The 18,314-nt window shown below is 41.5% G+C and overlaps 1 protein-coding gene across 9 annotated transcripts in view; it reads left to right on the plus strand.

The window, feature by feature from the left end:
- Positions 1-15,691, plus strand: part of HIVEP1 (HIVEP zinc finger 1) — a 131,000-nt gene extending 115,309 nt beyond the window's left edge. For 6 of the 9 annotated variants that reach the window (XM_027745024.2, XM_027745026.2, XM_039387766.1 and 3 more), the window contains 2 exons: positions 3,043-3,560; positions 6,476-8,227. In XM_027745024.2, coding sequence (XP_027600825.2) covers positions 3,043-3,560; positions 6,476-7,651 — 1,694 coding nt within the window. In that variant the 3' untranslated portion in view covers positions 7,652-8,227. Of the gene's footprint in view, positions 1-3,042; positions 3,561-6,475; positions 8,228-10,433; positions 10,540-11,174; positions 11,242-15,139 lie in introns of those variants that run through there. The other 3 variants (XM_039387860.1, XM_039387792.1, XM_039387825.1) reach the window with 3 other exon arrangements.
- The last annotated feature ends 2,623 nt before the right edge of the window (positions 15,692-18,314 follow it).

Here is an 18,314-nt window from a genome sequence, read left to right on the forward strand (position 1 = left end):
CTTCCCCTCATGAGAAAGTTGTAGACTGCAATGAGGTCTCTCCTCAGTCTCTTCTTCTTCAGGCTGAACACACCAAGTGTTAGGCCACTATTCATACGGTTTCCCCTCAAAAGGCCCTTCACCATCTTCATTGCCCTCCTTTGGACACTCTCTAATGGCTTAATGTCTTTCTTATATTGTGGTGCCCAAAACTGCACACAATATTCAAGGTGAGGCTGCACCAGTGCAGAGCAGAGTGGGACAATCCCCTCCCTCAACAGGTTGTGCCTGATGCCTGATGCTGTGTTTGATGTCCCCAGGACATAGTTGGCCTTCCTGGCTGCCAGGGCACTGCTGACTCATATTACACTTGCCATTGACCAGGACTCCCACGTCCTTTCCACGGCACTGCTTTCCGGCTTCTCATTCTCCAGTCTGTCCGTATATCCAGGGTTGCCTCATGCCAGGTGCAGAATCCAGCATTTGTCCTTGTTGACCTTCATATGGTTGGTGATTGTCCAGTCCTCTAATTTGTCAAGGTCTCTGTAGGCCCTCCCTACCTTCCAGGGAGTCAACAGCTCCTCCCAGTCTTGTGTCATCTGCAAACTTGCTTAGTGTCTTTTCCAGTCCTGTGTCTAAGTTGTTTATGAAGATGTTGAAGAGCATGGGGCCTAAGGTGAAGCCCTGTGGAACCGCACTAGTGACAGGTCGCCAGTCTGATGTCACCCCGTTCACTGTTACCCTCTGTGCTCAATCTGTGAGCCAATTGCTCACCCACCACATGATGTGTTTATCCAGCTGTGTGCTGGACATTTTGTCCAGAAGGATCCTGGGAGAGACAGTATCAAAAGCTTTACTGAAATTCAGAAAGATTACATCTGCTGGCTTCCCTTGATCAACTCGGTGGGTTACCTTGCCATAAAAGGAAATCAGGTTTGATGAGCAGGACTTTCCCCTCATGAAGCCAGAATAATCTTCTCCATAACCTTACCAGGCACTGAAGTGAGACTAACAGGCCAGTAGTTTCCAGAGTCATCCTTGCCCTTCTTGAAAATTGGGAAAACATTAGCCAGCTTCTGGTCAACTGAGACTTCTCCAGATTCCCAAGACCATTAAAAAATCATCAAGAGAGGCCTCACGATGACATCAGCCAGCTCTTTAAGTATTCTCAGATAAATCCCATCAGGCCCCATAGACTTATAGGGATCCAGCTGGAGCAGCAGATCCCTCACAACTTCAGGGTCAACTGGGAGTTTTTCATTCTCACAGCCATGGTCCTCCAGCTCAGGGCACTGGAACCCCACCTAGCCCATCATCAGCGTTGAAGACAGAGGTAATTGTTTCCTTTCAGAAATCAAACATATGTAGAGGTTCTAACATTTTTGCAAATTAATGGTGAAGAAACACTGTTTGTGTGAAGAATAGAAATGACAGAAGTATATATAGAAAAAAAAAAGTCTAATAAGTCCATGTGTTATTGTTAATAGTATTTTTAACACTCCTACTTGCCATATTTTTGGAATAGACCTCACTGAAGCAATGTTTCTACTAAAATGTATTTTTTATTTCGAACAGCTCTGTCTGTGAATGAGAATTATAAATGAAGACTATTTAGAATTCTAAAAAATATTTCTATTAGGATCATTCCAATGACCTGGGGGATTTGGGGTGTTTTTAATAACGTCTGACATGTTCGTATCTGCCACAGTGAGTGGAGAAAATCTACAGTTTCCGTATTTAGTTAATGTACAAATTACTGTGTAGGCAAAGAGGGGCAAAGTCATTATAGAGGGATTTTTTCAAAGAAGCTATTAGTTTCATTCCTAATTGCATTGCTCATTTGAAACCATAAAGGCTTGTAATGCTGTGTAACTTATTTAAAGGTAGCTCAATTAAACCCATTTATTTTACCTGGAGTTCAAGGTACTTATTTTGGTTTTGGTAACAGCAGCCTAAAGTATAGGTAGTAGGTTCAACTTCTTTTAAGGGCCTGATTTTTTTCAGAATTGTTCATTTTGATGTTAAGTTGCTGTGTAGATTTCCCTAGAACAGGATCTCTGAGATTTTAACTAACCAGCCCTCATGGCTTTTACAGAGCCAAATGATTTTTATGCTGATATTTTTTTTTTTGACAGCTCAACAGACAGACCTTTAATCAAATACAAAATATTAGTTCATTCAAAGCATTTTGTCTTTTGTAAAATATGATCCCAAACAGTCTGGCTTGGAATCAGTACAGCAGATGGGATTTTCTGTCACTTTACTAAAGACAATTTTTTCTTTCCAAGTCATGATACAAAAGAAGGTGAAAAGCTGCAGTAGAACTGTATTTAGTAGAGAAATTTAGCACTAGACAGCAGTTTAGCTTTAAGACTTGAAGTCAGGAGGGCTTCTTCATGTGAACAAAGATTCATGCATAGGTAAATTTTGATCAGATTAGGGCTTTCTTGCCTCCTAGGACGTCTTGGGTGATTTGTTCATAAACCTTTCAAAACATTAGCAAAGTGAAGAAATCTGGTAAAGTCTAATTTTACTCTCTTTTGCCTGTTAACGAGACAGATTCCTGACTAACAGCCTCCAGTCTTTCTGTTTGCGTCCTTCAAAAACCTTTGCAGTAGTGATTCATATTAGGTACAAGGACACCCACCACCCACTTATGAGTCAGAACCAGCTAGAGAATATCCCACTGCTAAGGTTGACAGACCAGCTTCATATATCGTCACTGGGAACCTAATGAACCAGGAATCTGCTCACTTCTCCCCAAGCGAAAGAGTGAAGGGTGACTTTGATCAAATGGTTATAAATGGCTTAAAAGAAAACAGCCAAATCCAGAAGCTTGAAAACAATACAGAAGCAGAAGATGAAAGATTATGTACTGTATAGTTAAATATGTACGGTGGAAAATAAAAATAAAAATTAAAGTCTTCCCTGGTTTTTTGATACAATGGGATGTGACTAAAAAATAAATGTGCCATGTGCTTTTTTAGTGTTTCTAGTTGGTCTCTCCCTTCCCAGTCAGTCCAGGACCTTCATTGTCTTACTTTCTAATTCCCACTTTTGCAGGTGAGAAGCAAAGAATTGGGTATGACCGGTCAGGATATGATGTGGAGGAGTCTGATGGTGGAGATGAAGATGAAAATGACAATGAAGATGATGATGAAGACAGCCAGGCTGAGTCAGTGCTATCCACAACCCCCTCAGTGACGGCCAGCCCCCAGCATCACCCCTCTCGAAACAGCCTGCAGGATGCCACCAGCACCGATGAAGACATCAGACTTCCAGACTGTTTTGCTGGGGTTCACACGGACTCCATGGATGGTCTGCCAAAGGCGCTGCTGACGAAAATGACCGTCCTTAGCACAGTGCAGTCAGTTAGCAGGACCTCCAGTTCACCAGCAGAATTTACCCATCAGGAAGCACATGAGGATAAAGCCCAAGAGAGAGGAGCAGATCCACACGGTGCTGGTGTGGCACTGACGGACATCGCTCCTACGTCCCCAGGTCGACATATGTCTGTGGATTACCCCGATCCAGAAACATCCTTGGGCCATTCCTTAATATCAACTGCAACTCTTACAAAGGTAGGAGTGCCTGACTCCAGGGAGAGAACAGGATTTTAAACCCTCTTTCTGAAGATCTTCTTAGAGATTTTTGAAAGATCAAAATGTTTGCCTTTCCTTTTATTCTTAAAGTTGTTGGATGTTGAGTCTTTCAGAAGAGTTGAAAGTAATCAAAGCACAAATGTGTAGGACTCTAGAAACAAGGATGTTGTAGGAGCACTGCTTTTCAAATGCTTTGATTTGATTGTATTCTTCCTGAAAAGATTAATTGTAATATGGTCATTTCAGCTGATGTTTGGAGCTGGTAGATTGTATTACAAATAAGAAGGAAATAATAGATATGGCATAAACAATATGTTTGTTATTCTGCATGTGTCCACAATATGGGGAATAAACATATGCTGGTGGTTATGAAGTTTTCGGAGAAAAGTGATAGAATTCCAAAGTCTTTTCACTCTGAAATATGATGATATAATAATTGGTGATTCCCAAGGGAAATTAATCTAGTCCCAAAGGTTTTTGCCTTATCACTATAAAAAAATTATGCAATTGCTTATATCTCCTCCAAATATGCTTAATAGTAGAATTAGAAAGAGCACCAGATGTTCAAGGAAACTAGGAGATTGCCTTTGCGCAATTCCAAAAGGAGAGATGAACACAGAACTGAGACCTCTCAGTGCTCTCAGTTTTTCTCCAAACTGAATATTTTAATCAGAAAAGGATAAGTTTTGCCTATGCATGTGCTAGACACACAGCTTTTCAAACAGTGTGCAGAAAGATGAGGTCAGTCTGTGTGCAAGGCTGCGGGACCGTTCAGTAATTTTGGCCGCTGTTGTCTTTAAAACTCTGCCTAGGAAATCACAGAAGGGCACTGGGAGGTGTTAAGCCTTTTTACTATTCAGTAGTAGTTTTAATGCACTCTGTTGGGGATGGTACAAGTCACATACCCGACTGACCCTAAGGTTATCTCTTGAAATTTGAATTCTTACTGCAAACCATGAAGGCATTTGAGCTTTTCAGAATACTGCTCAGAAAAATGTGATGCAAAATGTAGTTTAATTAAAGGGATAATTAAAGTACTGCCTTCTCCATGATAAATGAAACATTATATAGAATCATATCATCTAGGTTGGGAAAGACCCTTAAGATCATTGAGTCCAACCATAAACCTAACTTTGCATGCAGTTATAGAAAAACCAGTATCAGGAAATTTTCAAAAACATAAACAGTAAGTAAAAACTTAATTCTGCTTTAAGTACTTATTGACTTGTTTTTTCTTTGGAAATCTGTACTACTGGATTTACTTTTTACGAAGTTTAAGATAACTAACTATCGGCAAGGAGAAACAGTAAAAATTATTGCTGCATTGCATTGTTTGACAGAGGTTCATTTCTGCTTGTAAGAACTGTGAGTTCATATGGCAAATGTAAATTGGAGCAAGTTTCTGGTGTGACAGAGAATAAAACAAAGTCGTCTCTGGTCATCGTATATACCTTCCAGAAAAGGGGTAGGGTCTTTAATTTGGATTTTGAGTTCCAGTTGTTGCCAATGGATACCAGAAAGACATTTGACTGAGTTTACTCTCTCATTAAGTAGAACCACAGAAACCTCAAGTAAATATTCATACAATTAAAAAAGGTCTTCATTTATATAGCTCTAATAATTGTCTACATTAATATATTAAAATTTACAAAAAAACCCAGAAGGCATGTAAGTAATACAAGGCAGCAGTTCCTTTCCAGACTACCTGCTCCTTTTCCAGACCAAAAGAAGTGGCAGCCTTGTGTCTCTGATGGTTCATCTACAGTCTGTTTCTGTTGTGAATGGGTGTGGATCCCACTTCTTGTGATCAAGACAAGGAGCCAACACAGCTCCGGAAGGCTGTTGTATGTTCCTTTGAAAGTATCCCTACCAGTTTATCAAGATTTATTGAGAGATGTCAGTTCTGAGAAAGATGCTGGCTACATTCTGACACCCGTCTTCCCGTTTAGACTGGTTGTCACTGCACAGTCAGTTAATCATATTCTCCCTTAACCAACATTCCCTACAGCAGTTTTCAGAAGCATTTCTGTTTGTTTATCCGTTTTGTGCCTGCTCTAGAGATCTCTTGAGAGTTCGGTCAAAACTACAGAATTACTGTTTAGGACTATATAAACTAAGTAAGGTTGCACCACTCTTTGTGTGTTATGAATATGCGTAAAACTAAAAGCTAACTGTGACATTGCAGTTGCACTTCAAGACCGCTCATTTTAGGAGGTTTTAGGAAAGGCATTGCCAGCCTTGGTCAGTAAAAGACTATATGAGGAGAAAAGGGATTATCAGACCAGTTGTGTGCACCAAATAAATCACGGTAAGCAGAGGCAGCAACGGGCTGTGAGTCCCACATCTCAGTCCAGCATCCACCTATTACCTCCACCGGTGCAGGAGCTGTAGTTGTCATCCATCTCTTGTAATTGCATATCTCCTGTCTTGCTACTTTAGAAGCACCTACAGACAAATGTGCCATGATGCTGCCTCTGCCTGCCAGAGGCTGTAATGCCTTCAGGAGAGGAACCCAGTGCATCAAAAATACCAGCTTATGCTTATTTAACCTTCTTGCATCAGGTGATTTCCACATAAAACAGTTCTCCAAAGCCTTCTCACTTCTTAAAAAAACTCATAGAAAAGACATTCAGCAATGTTTTCGAGTACTAGTGTTTGAGAGAAATTAAGCAGGCTAATTAGGAGAGGAAAGTTCAATTAGTGGGTGAGGAAGAAGTCAGAAAAAGAAAGGAAGGATATCAGTTCATTGTTCAAGTTGAGCAGCATATACTATGAAGCAGTTTGTTGTTTTTAATTAAAAGGAGGTATGAAGCATTCCAGCTACCTTGTGTTTTCATGGCACTGGGGGGTAGTGGTGGCTGCTGCATTAACACACCTGTGTTGTTCTTTCCCAGAGCATGCCCTCCATCAGTTCCTCCTCCTCGCTGGCAGACCACAGCATGCAGACAACAGCGCCGTCACTCTACACCGAAATCTCTGAGGAGAACCTGGCCAGGTCCCTGCAGCAGGCTGCCGAGCTGAGGGCTCCCCAGACTCACCTCTTCAGCCACCTCCCTCTGCACTCACAGCGGCAAGCCAAGGCACCCTACGGCATGGTACCCGTCGGAGGCATCCAGGTGGTCCCCGCCGGCCTGGCCACCTACTCCACCTTCGTTCCCATCCAGGCCGGGCCGGTGCAGCTCACTATCCCAGCCGTTAGTGTGATTCACAGAACTACCAGCGCCCTTGGTGAGGCAGGTGGCGTGGCCGCTGGCACCACCACAAATCCCATGGGGGTTGCTGAGGTGAACAGCGTGGTGCCATGCATTCCCATTGGCCAGGTGAGCGTTCCAGGCATTCAGGGTCTCAGCACGCCAAACCTACAGCCTCTGCCACCTCTGGGCATGGAGACAGTGAACATAGTGGGCCTGGCAAACACCAACATCGCCCCACAGATGCGCCCTTCAGGAATTACCCTCAACGCTGTGGGCCTCCAGGTGCTGACCGCTGGCACGGCCCCACAAGGCACCCCCAGCCCACAGGCACACATTCCTGGCCTGCAGATACTGAACATCGCCCTGCCGACCCTCATTCCCTCCGTCAGCCCTGCCAGCGCTGAGGGACATGGAGCCTCTGAGGCACCTACTACAGGCAGCAAAGCCTGCGAGGTCCAGCTGGAGCCAGCTCCTGTTGGCTTCCCTGCGACCGAGGTCGGCCAGCCCTGCCGGGATGCTTCTCCTCAGGTGGTGGCTGGCGGCCAGCAGTACGGTGGGAAGAGCCATCCTGAGCCCACCCCACTGACCAACCTCGAGCAACCCATTGGTCCAGGGAAAGCGGATCCTGAAAAGACTGACCTCGTGAACCCTACCAAGCCAAAGCGTGACCTCCCTTCCCACCAGGTGAAGAGGGCTACCCCGGCAGAGCCCCACTCCAAGGTGAATCCCAACACATTAACCAAGTCCCCGGTCCACCGAACTGTCACCCCGGACAGACAGGTACACAGGCCAGCTGCCCCGCCCCGGCAGCAAAACACGGTGCAGTTTAGCGATGGCAGCAGTGACGATGAGGATAGACTTGTAATAGCAACCTAGTTTTTGTTTTGCATTGTGTTTTTATTTTTAGGGATTTTTTGGGTTTTTTTAATAACACTTACAGGTTTCTTTGCAAACCTTCTTTTCCTTAAAGCACATTTTTCTGACACAAACCCATTACTAATCTTCGTGCAATCATGAACTCTTGACCAATAATTGTTGTTCCTTGTCAGCTCCAGCCATTTTTGTACATGTTGTATAGACGATTGTGCCTTTTTGGAGTTTTATGTTTAGAAACCTGTACAGATTGTTGAATATATATATATAATATATATATATATAAAATATGTATAATAAACCCAGGTAGTTGCTTGTGTTTAGTAAGTAAACATCCTATGTCAGATAAATAAAGAATTAAATTATATGTTGCACTGTTAAATGTAAATTTTTATGGCTGTGGGACAAAGTTTCTGTGTACAGATCTAGTATGTAAAACTCCATATTTATTGTATCCATATTAGTCTTGGAAAAGGGTCTGTCCATCTTTCTTGTGTAAGACGGTAGCTTTACACTTCAAAGAGAAATACAGTATCTGTGTTACAAAATATTACAGTAAAATTTTGTTTACTGACTTTACCATTGCTTATGTTGTGCCTTCTTGATGCAGCCTGGTAGTTGGAGAGGCGCCTGACTTGTTCTTTTCAGTACCCTTCAAGCTGCATTCAGCTTGAAAGGATCTGGTGGTGGTGTATTCCCCTGTGGTTCCACCTGCCATGGCAGAGAGAGAGAGAGAGAGAGAGAGTACGCTCATCAGGCTTGCTTGGAGAGCAATCTTCTGTTTCAAAACATCCGGTGATGGCGGAATGGGGAGGGAGTCCTTCAGCTTTTTGTAGAGCGAGCATCCATCCACCCCATGTTTTTGCCTAATTAAAATTTGAAGACTTCCCTGAAGGAAAACAGCAAAAGGGTCAAGATGAAATATTTTTTTATATGTAACCTTGAACTATAAACCCACTTTTTATTGATATTAAAATGTTGTTACACAAGAAAGGAATAATTCTTTGTGTGTTAATTGCAAAATCCACCATACAGTTGGTGAAAATGCCACTGCTGTAATGAGGATTTGGCATTACCATCAACATATTACAAGACTGCTTTTCAGGTGATCTTTATTTACAGGTAGACAAAACCATTTTCTCCCTCAATTTGGCTCTGTCTTATTCATGCAGGGCAAAAAAAAGGGACGAGAGGTCTTACACATACAAATAATGTGCCATTACATCAACAAACCTGTCATGGGCATACAGAAAACCATGGATGGATCCCAGAATAATGAAATTTAACAAAATTCTTCACTATTTTTGCACATAGTGAAAACAATGTAAAGTATACCATGTATACCACTACATTTTTGAGGCGTTCAACTACTGCAGGAGACACTGTCACAAGTTACAAGGCTAAACATTCCTAGAAGTTTCAAATTGACATTGGATTTGTGCTGTAATTTTTAAATGGAGTTGGTTTCCTGCTGTGTCCTTATATCACATTCTCACATAAGTTTATATAAGAACTTTAACAACAAATTCCAGTAGAAAACTGGAAGATGTAAATTAAAAGCATGATCACCTTTATGGAAATAACAAGGATGAGTGCGTATAAAACAACTGGAAGAACAGGGTAGGAAGCAAATCTGGAAAAAATATTGGGAGTGAACCTGAAAGTGAGCTGGGCTTCATTGTGCACAGATTAACTCCTATACTCAGCTCAGAGAAGTAATTCATAACCTTGTACTGCTCGTATTCAAGAACAGCACTATCCTAGATCCATTTTTAACTTTACACCAGCTTTTGTACTGTACTCACATTGTACTCGTTACATTATTCCATTACGGTGTGTTGTAAAACTGTAGGCGATATTGAATGAGCTTTATTAACTTTCAGAAAGAGTGCTTCAGTGCCAAGAAATCATTTTTATTACTTGTGATTATCGGCCAATTGTACTAATCTAGCAATTAGAAACACACATATTAGAAAGGAGAAATTACTCTCGTTTCTGACATAATGTAGGTAAAATTCCTTACTGTTCAGAGCCTCGCTGAGGGCCCAAGCACCTGAACGACAAAGTGCTCTGAACTCACATTGAACTTAATGAGAGTTAAGAGTACTCGGCACCCTGCAGCATTGGACTTCAAATTTTTGAGTGTCTTATGTGCAGCCACTGTGTAATATGTCACTGTGCATTTGTATGTTCTTTTTATAAACATGTAGTAGTGATGTCAACGTGTCTTAAATCATTATCATTTATACCTATGTGAAATTACCTGAACCAGCCAAAGTTGAAAACAAAACACTGCTGTCTTACACGTGCTTTGAGAGCCTGAAGCTTTTTCTAGCAGAATCAAGTGATGGTTTGTAGCTAATGAAATCAGGAAATTTTGCATTAGTTTTAGCATCTTTGAAATGGACACTTACACTTAGCAGTAAACTAGAACTATGCTGATTAATTTGAGTATATTTGTCTACAACATGACTAAAAAAAGATGACTGAATCAGATTTACACCAAAGTAAAAGTATCTCCAAAATTTTGAATGCCATCACAAGTTATTACCATTTCTCTGAGTTTCTAAGGCAGCAGTAGGTAAGAAATTGCTGTTCCACATGCCCTGAAGTATGATTTTATTAAACTCAAGAGATTTACTGTGTACACATCTTAAATATTTACTTGACTAGCAATTTGTGTTGTGCTCATTTTCTGCTCAGGATTAATTCCAGGAAGTCACTAATTTAACAGAAAATTTAACCTGGTGAACCAGGTGATCTGCATCTGTATTTTCTATTCTAGGTGTTTTGAAGACATCAAGGTCAAGAGATGAAAGCAGTATCTTGAAGAGTAAAAATGACATGACAACAGATATGTCATAAAGAGGAATGTTAAGACGTGTCATTTGGTAAGTTAATAGCAGGACAATAGAGAAAAAGGACCAAGAGAATGGGTACTGATTCAGCTAAGGCCCAGAAGTTGTGAGTTGCATCTGAGGATGTAAAGGTGCAGATTGAGAGGTCTGGGGACAGATACTGAATCATCACACTTACCCAGGCAAAGCAGACAAGCCATATTTGAAGCAGTAACTCCACTAACAATCAAAGATTAGGAGGCAGTTGCGGATGTATGTAATGTTGTTCAAATAGAAGTTGAAGGAAATCACTTTTCTAGAAGACAGATGTTTGTGGTCCCAAATGTTATACTATTTCACTACCTTCTAGCATGTTTCCAAATGTATATTCCTTAAGATGCCTCTACAACTTGTGCAAAAGGAAAAAAAACCAACAAAGTAGGAGTGTGAGCAGACCTGGGAGATTAAACTCTGTTCCTCTCCTCTGTTAGTGTTTAGCAGTTCATTTTAATCATGCATGTAACCAACATCTATACTATATGTCAGCATACATATAGTATGTATATATACTATACACGTGGGTGTCCTGCATCAGCACAAGCCTGTGACCGCTGCATTAGCAATTATGTTTTCATTCTGAATTAATTCCTTTTAATTTAAATTTTGTTTATCTTTATTCTCTTGTCCAGAGTCATTAGTGATAGAGCATTCGCCTTGCCACAAGGATTCTTCTGTTCAAAGCAGTAGCAAACATCTGAGATATCTGCCAGTGCAGGATTAGGCTGTTCTTCAGATGGTGTGAATTATCACAGCTGAATTGGAGTAAATATCACCGGGGCTGTTTACTCAGCCATCAATTTTTAACAGCTCTATCACATATCCTCTGGCAAATCCAGCACAGCTGTTTAAACATTAGAAGGCCAAAACAAGTGTTGCTCCTCATTGTACCCAGGCACAGTCTGGCATCTTTACACAACCTGTTCCCATCAAGAGAGTGCAAGCAGGTGCTAGCTAAAGGCTGGGTACAAATACAGCTACAGTACATGGCACAGTCAGCTTCTATGAGACCCATGCAGATGCTTCCCTGTGATTTGCCAAAAGCTCTCACTAGAAAAAGAACCAACCAGTGGCCAGTAGCTCTTCTTTTTTGACTCAGACCTCACCTGATTTCTCATTGCAATACGTGGTGCTTGCTGGTGATGTGGGTACCTGATTTTGAAGGCAGCATGTCCATATAATAATAACAACAGGTTTGGAACATGAACTCTATTAGAAGTGTCTATGTTTCCCATTTGGGCTTTAATAAGCTACAGCATGACCTACTTGTCACTCCTTAGGACAAAAACTAAACCAGAGACGGGCGCTTTTCGTGTAAGTGGCATCAGATCTTTTGACCTGTAGCATTACATCCCCAGACACAACTCCAAACTCCTGGACTGTGGCTGGAATAAAGCAAACTCTACTAGGTTCAGGGATACCCTGCCCTGCATTGATTACTGCTGCTGTTCACACCTTTGCTCCTTTTCTTTCTCAAGTAATTTGCTGAGCTTCAGGTTGCTGTAAATTATGCCCTGAGGCTAGAACAGCCCACAGTTGGTCCATATCACCAGTCCCCTGCCAGAAAGTCTGACAGCAGTGTTTTGCATACAAACAAATTCAAGTGCCCATCACATGCGTTTCATCTCAGACAACCTAGTTAGGGTGAACACAATGTGGCCCACCTCAAAGATATACCATAAAACAAAGACATACCATGCTTTACACTTCACTAAATGTTTTGTGTGGTTTCTTAAACAGATTTATCTTGCCTTGAGTTTACTGACATATATGTTAAACAGAACATAAAATTAATTTGTCACTATACATTTTATTCCAGAAGTCTTTATTTTTTTTGCAAAATAATCCCCACTAAGGCTTTATAAACACTGTAGTTTAAACGTGTAAACTGCCCTTCAGACATGTTTTTAACATGGGGACAGTTTCATCAAAACAGAAAAAAACCCCTCAGTTTTAGCATCAGTGACTTGCCAAAAGCCGTGGAAACCAAACAATCCACAAGTAAGATTGCTCCCTCAAGATACTCTTCAACTGATTTAGCTGATGGGCCACTGCTTCTGTTGCTTTTGAAAGATCCTCTGAGACCAATATGACCATCTCATAGCAGGGAATCCTTTCCTTGCTTTCATGGTTAATAATATGAATAATAGGTGTCACCAGCTTAGGTGACTTGTGGTCAGTGTCTAGTTGTGGATGTTAAATTATGAATTACTTAAAATAACAACTTAGAATTGTCTTCCCATGTCTTAGGGAAATTTCCTTTCCTTGTAAGGAGGCTCAACACACACAGATGGCCTTTTTTTAATGATACATAAAATACCAAAGATTTACACCTGATAGAAACCATTTATGGCTTATATCTTTGAAGATGAGGCCACTGTCTTAGGTCTAGACTCTGGATTGCTAATTCTGTTACTGACTTAGGATGAGAATAAACTACTTTAAAGTACTTCAAATTGATTATTAGGTAATTTTATATGAAACGACTGTGTGTGGATGACCAAACAGCAGCAAGGATATAACAGCATGCAATTAATTGAATGGATGTTCATGTTTTGTTCCAGAAATGCTGAATCGAAAAAAAAATCTTTATGGCAAAGGTGCTATTGCCATCGTGTTTGTCCGTCCACTTCTCCTCTCTATACTGGCCTGACTACTCAAAATGTTATGAGATGGCTGGTGATTTTCAGATATTCCATGAGATGTAAGGAAACCACGCTAGCTGAAAGATGGCAAGGCTTTACATTCCTACAGTTCAGTCATGGAAACAAAACTTAGAGTTCTAAGATGAGTCAATTAGCTAGGCATGCTTAGTTTTCTTTGGTAATAGTAGGCTTGTTTTTCCCAATAAGGTCAAATGTTAAGGCTTGTTTGGTTTTGTGGCTGTACTCTTTAGTGTATTTGAAATCCATTACCACGGGTAAGGCATTTGTGCTGGAAACAGGCCAACCAAAGGCTGTTTGTAAAGCAGAATGCCCCTAGCATTTCCTCTTTTTGTTAAGTTAAGGCAGTTACAACATCCCTTTGGGCTTCAGAAGTTCCATTTGCAGGTCATTCAGGTCTAAGCTGCTTTGGTGTTGGTACCTAAATACCTTGCCCTTGGATTCCTCCTGAGAAGCAAAGCATTTGACATAGGCGACAGCTACATCTCCTATACAACAGCTCTCTAAAAACAATCACTGACTGCTCAGAGTTGGTCCCCACCCCATCAGATCCCTGCTCCAGATGCAGACATGCAAGCGAGTTCACAGCCCTTGCTTGCACAGGACTTGTCCCCATCGCAGCAACAGCACCCCCACCTTCATGAGGGGGTTTCCCCGGGGTGCCTGTGTAAGGCAGGAGTCATCTTTGGATGAGAATGTGCAGGGAGGGACCCAGCATGGAGGGAGCATCACTGTGAACATCCACTCACCTCTCAGGAGCAGAGGGCCACAGAGAACCTCTAAGGATTTTACTCAGTGCCAGGCCTCGTGCAGGTGCAGATTTTGAAAAAGGAGTTAGGCATCATTGCAGGGGCATTGGAATAGATAACCTTTAAAAGGTTAACTCAAACATGATTTCTATGAACAGGACCTACCCAGATCCAAAGCAGCTAAGTGGAAAGCCATCATCTTGAGACTTAACCCTTTCCATTCCTTATGATCAAGGTACATCAAGTCAAAATGAAGTATTAAAAGGCACCTTTTGACAGAAATTTTTGACAAATCAGGAGGAATTTTGACATGAAGCCAAAATTCCCTGCTTGAACAGAAAATTACTATAGTTCCTGTTCCTGCTAATGCTCAAAAATTCACCAGCCTGAGCTGCTGCCTGTCTGGCACCCAGCTCTTCTTCACAGGATTAAGCAACAAGGCAGTTTGCTTCAGGAACACTGTGTCCAGAGAGGTCATACCCTTTATACAATGCAATCACAAGGTCTTCATTCTGAACATATGAGCAGGAGGAGAAGGAGTTGGTGATGTCCACTTCTTACACGCTCCGCCACCAATACTGCAGTGGTAGCACCCTCTGCCACTCCGTCTGTGAGGTGTGAGGAAAAGTAGAGTCACCATCCTCTCGTGGGAGGCTGAAGGGCACTAGTGCTGCACCAGCTCTCTCCTCATCATCCAGGGACTATATAGCAAGGGAGGTGGGCACCTTCGTTGGTTACACCTCTTTCCCAGGAGGCTGCTCCAAGCTCCTGTGCTCTAGCCAGACCAGCTGCAGGCACTTGATGGCAGAAACGAGGCCATGAGAGAAGAAAGAAAAACGAAGCTGCATGACAGAGCAAGCCAGGGAGAGCACTGTGTTGTAGCCAGGCTGTTAGGTTGTTTGGGCACAGGAAGGCAGCTCTTGTATTTCAGACCTGTTACCCAGTGTTAGGTGTGTCCCTCGTTTGCAAAAACAGTTTAGGTGCCAGAACAGAGGCAAATGTTGAAACAGTGCCTCTTTGCAAAACAGAAGTCATGTTTTCATCTGGACACCAGACAGTTTTGCTCCACCAAAATATCAAGTGGGTGGTTCAGAAACCATTTTTGACACTTAGAGGTTTAAATTTTGTTTCTCTCTTTGTTTATTCGCATACCTATAATCATCCATGACTCTTTCTTATTTACAGTGTTCAGAGCAAGAGCTCACACAGCTAATGCTGATTAATTCTGCTGGACTGGATAACTGGCTCCCCTGTGGATATCCTGTTTTCCTGTGAATCATCATTCCTTCTTGAGACATCCTCCAACTCAGATCAAAGATCCAGAATGTATTAGATATGAAGACATCAGACAGCTCAAACAAATTAGAAAAGACACACACAAAGAAATGCATCCCAGTTGTCCCTCCTGTCCTGCTGAAAACTGGTACAGTGAACACAATTCTATGCACTTGATACAAAAGAATAAAGACAAAAGGAAGAAAAAAAAAGAGAGACTTCGGAAATGTAGTTTACCCAGAGACTTCTACAAATTGCCCTTTCTAGGTATTTGCACTTTTGTACTTATCTAGTTCTCCTTGCAGTTGGAAACTCCTCAGGCTAGATCCTCATCTGATGGAAACTGACATCCGTGAGCTTCAGCAAGAACTGCACTAACTGCATCAGCAGAGGACTTGGTACTTTCCATTTAAGTATTGAGCCTTGCCTACAAACACAAATTAAAGGAACATGAAAACCTGTTGTCTGTTTTTTCAAGTTTATGTAGTCTGTTGTGTCCTCTATGGTTTTATTCAATTTTTCATTTAGCTATATGAACAACTGAAAAGATCCTGTAGCAGTGAAATGCCTAAACCTAAGGTCGTGAGGTCAAACTAGATTATCTTAATAGTCTCTTCTCCTCTTGCAATCTTTGAACACAGGTTTTATCTGATAAGGAAGTTAAATTCTTTATTTCAGCAACGTTTGATCTTGAAGATTGCACAAATAATTAGTCTTTTAAGATTCTGAACTTCTTTTAAAATAGAATTTAAACTCTCCTTTTAATGGATGCCTTTTAATCCTCATGTTTAAGAATAAGAGCCATGTTTGATCTAAGACGACATACAATGTGTTTGGATAGTAAGAGAGACCATTTTTATGGGAGTGTTTGAACAATATACTGTGTTTTTTCAAGAAGCTGTTCCTCCAGTCAGTGAAAAGTACTGAATGAAGGACTAAAGGACAGTCCTTTTGCTGTCATTAAGGTCATATCAAAGGAAGATAAAATGTGCTGCTCTTACATCTTAGAGTGCACTGTGTCAGGCTTTTAGTCCTAGAATTCTAAGTCTTCTATTAACCTTCTACACTTGAAGGGGAAAAGAAACACTTTTAACCTTACACACTTTGAACACTCACTTAAAGGCTGTGGAGAGAAGAACACTCAGCAGGAATACACTCTGCAAACACTCATCAAAATCATTAGATCTGCATATTCTTAATCAATGAGGTTTTGGCAAAATAAAGGGGGGCGTTTTTTATCCAGACGATAGTTTGTCCAAGTCCCTGGGTGGGGTTCAGCTGTTTCTGTTTTCTTTGAGGAAAAATGTCCTCAAGGTCTGGTGCTGAGTTGCTCTTTGCCTCCAAGAAAAACCCCAGTGTGGGAGTAGCAGCATATGGCAGGGTTTGAGAGACATGTAAACTGAGCCCAAAGTTTGCCCCTTGCTGCAGCGTCCCTATCTGGGGCAGCCGTCAGAGCCACTGCAACCATCCAAAGGAGTTGGGAGTGGGTTTGAAGGAATAAGGGCCAAATAACATGAAAAAGATAACCCTCTGCATAGAAACAGAAACCTCATTGCCCACTCCTGAGAACAAAGGGATAATCCTTTTTGTTTTCATAATAAGTGGAATTTCTGTTGTTTTCATGACCTTCCCCCTTTAATTGGACCCATGTATACAATACACTGGAAATAATGATAACATCATTTTCCAACTTTTTTAAGAGAAAGGGAGGCAATTGTTGGTCTGTCCAATCTAGAAAGCAATCTGTAGATGCCAGGTGGGAATACCACAGCATACGCTTGAAACTTCACTGGACATGTAGAACATTATACCAGATGCTTTACCTCCCCCAAATTCCTCTCTGTCTGTTCATCCAGGTCAGTGATGAGGGAGCTGGACACTGTTGACTTGTTACCAGGTGCCAGCTGATGCCTCAAAATGGTTCAGACTTCCACTTCATCCTACTAGGGACCATGTATTGAGCACAAGTTTTGTTCTGTATGTGCACGATAATGCAATTTTGTGACTTGGGCTGGAAGGGACCTTAGAGATCATCTAGTTCCAACCACCCCTGCCATGGGCAGGGTTGCCACCCCATGTGGAGTACTGAGCAGACAATAAAGCTGTCTGAATAATGATGGTGCCAAACCATCAATGCCCAGGGGAGAAGTGGAGCTGGGCTAGGTTTGCGTGTGTCTCACTAGCAATTGTCTTGTGAGTTTCTGGCACAGGCTCATAAAAGAGAGAGTTGTCTGAGAAGGGGGTGGACTTTGATGCTTTGGAGGGTGATAGCAAATACTTCTAAAATATTTGTTTGGGTCAGAAAATTAAGACAAAGAAGACAAAGCCTGGCCTCTGTGTTGTCGTTGTCATGAGCAGTCTCCTGCTACCTTCAGGAAAGCCAGGATTTCACTCATGGATTCTTAAGGCTGGCGCAGAAAGAATATGTTACAACAGAGCATCGGTATTTCTGGCACAATGGGGATTGCTTTTAATGACACCAGAAAGTGATTTTTTTTTTTAACCCAGCATTGCTCCTTCAAGCAAATTAAAATCCGATACATTTGCATTTCTATATGTCATTAAGCCAGCCACCTACTGCAGTGCCTAAAGCTTGTGTCTGCTGGAAAGACTAAATCCTACTAATGTGCTTTTCCTAACGCACTGAGGGAATCTGGAGCCTTTCCTTTTGAAGCTGACTTGCTATTTTGACTAATTGCTTCTGGTAACAGTTAATAGCATTTTGCAAAGGCACTTCATCTGCTGACAGCAGATTGATGTAAGGAAGGGACACAGTTCAAGTTTCCAAAGGGAGCATCAGGAAACCCATTTCCAGCTTCATTAATCTGTTAATAATAAAATTAAAGTACAAATAAAATGTGACAAATTGAGTTCTGTTGTGAAAGTCACTTTAACAGGAGGCTCTGAATAAAGGTCAAAACAGACTCTGATTTCTGCTGTGTTCTAATAGTAGAATCAGAGGAGAGCAATGTAGAAACACTATAATTAATCTGCCAATACTATAATTGTCCCCAAATGATACAGAGTTTGAGGAGTGATTTTTTTTTTTCTTTTTCCTTGGGAACATTTACAAAACCTGGAACAT

This window comes from Pipra filicauda, unplaced genomic scaffold (genome assembly GCF_003945595.2).
Source record: "Pipra filicauda isolate LSUMZ 115617 unplaced genomic scaffold, ASM394559v2 scaffold101_size5749837_pilon, whole genome shotgun sequence".
In the NCBI taxonomy this organism is placed as follows: Eukaryota; Metazoa; Chordata; class Aves; order Passeriformes; family Pipridae; genus Pipra; species Pipra filicauda.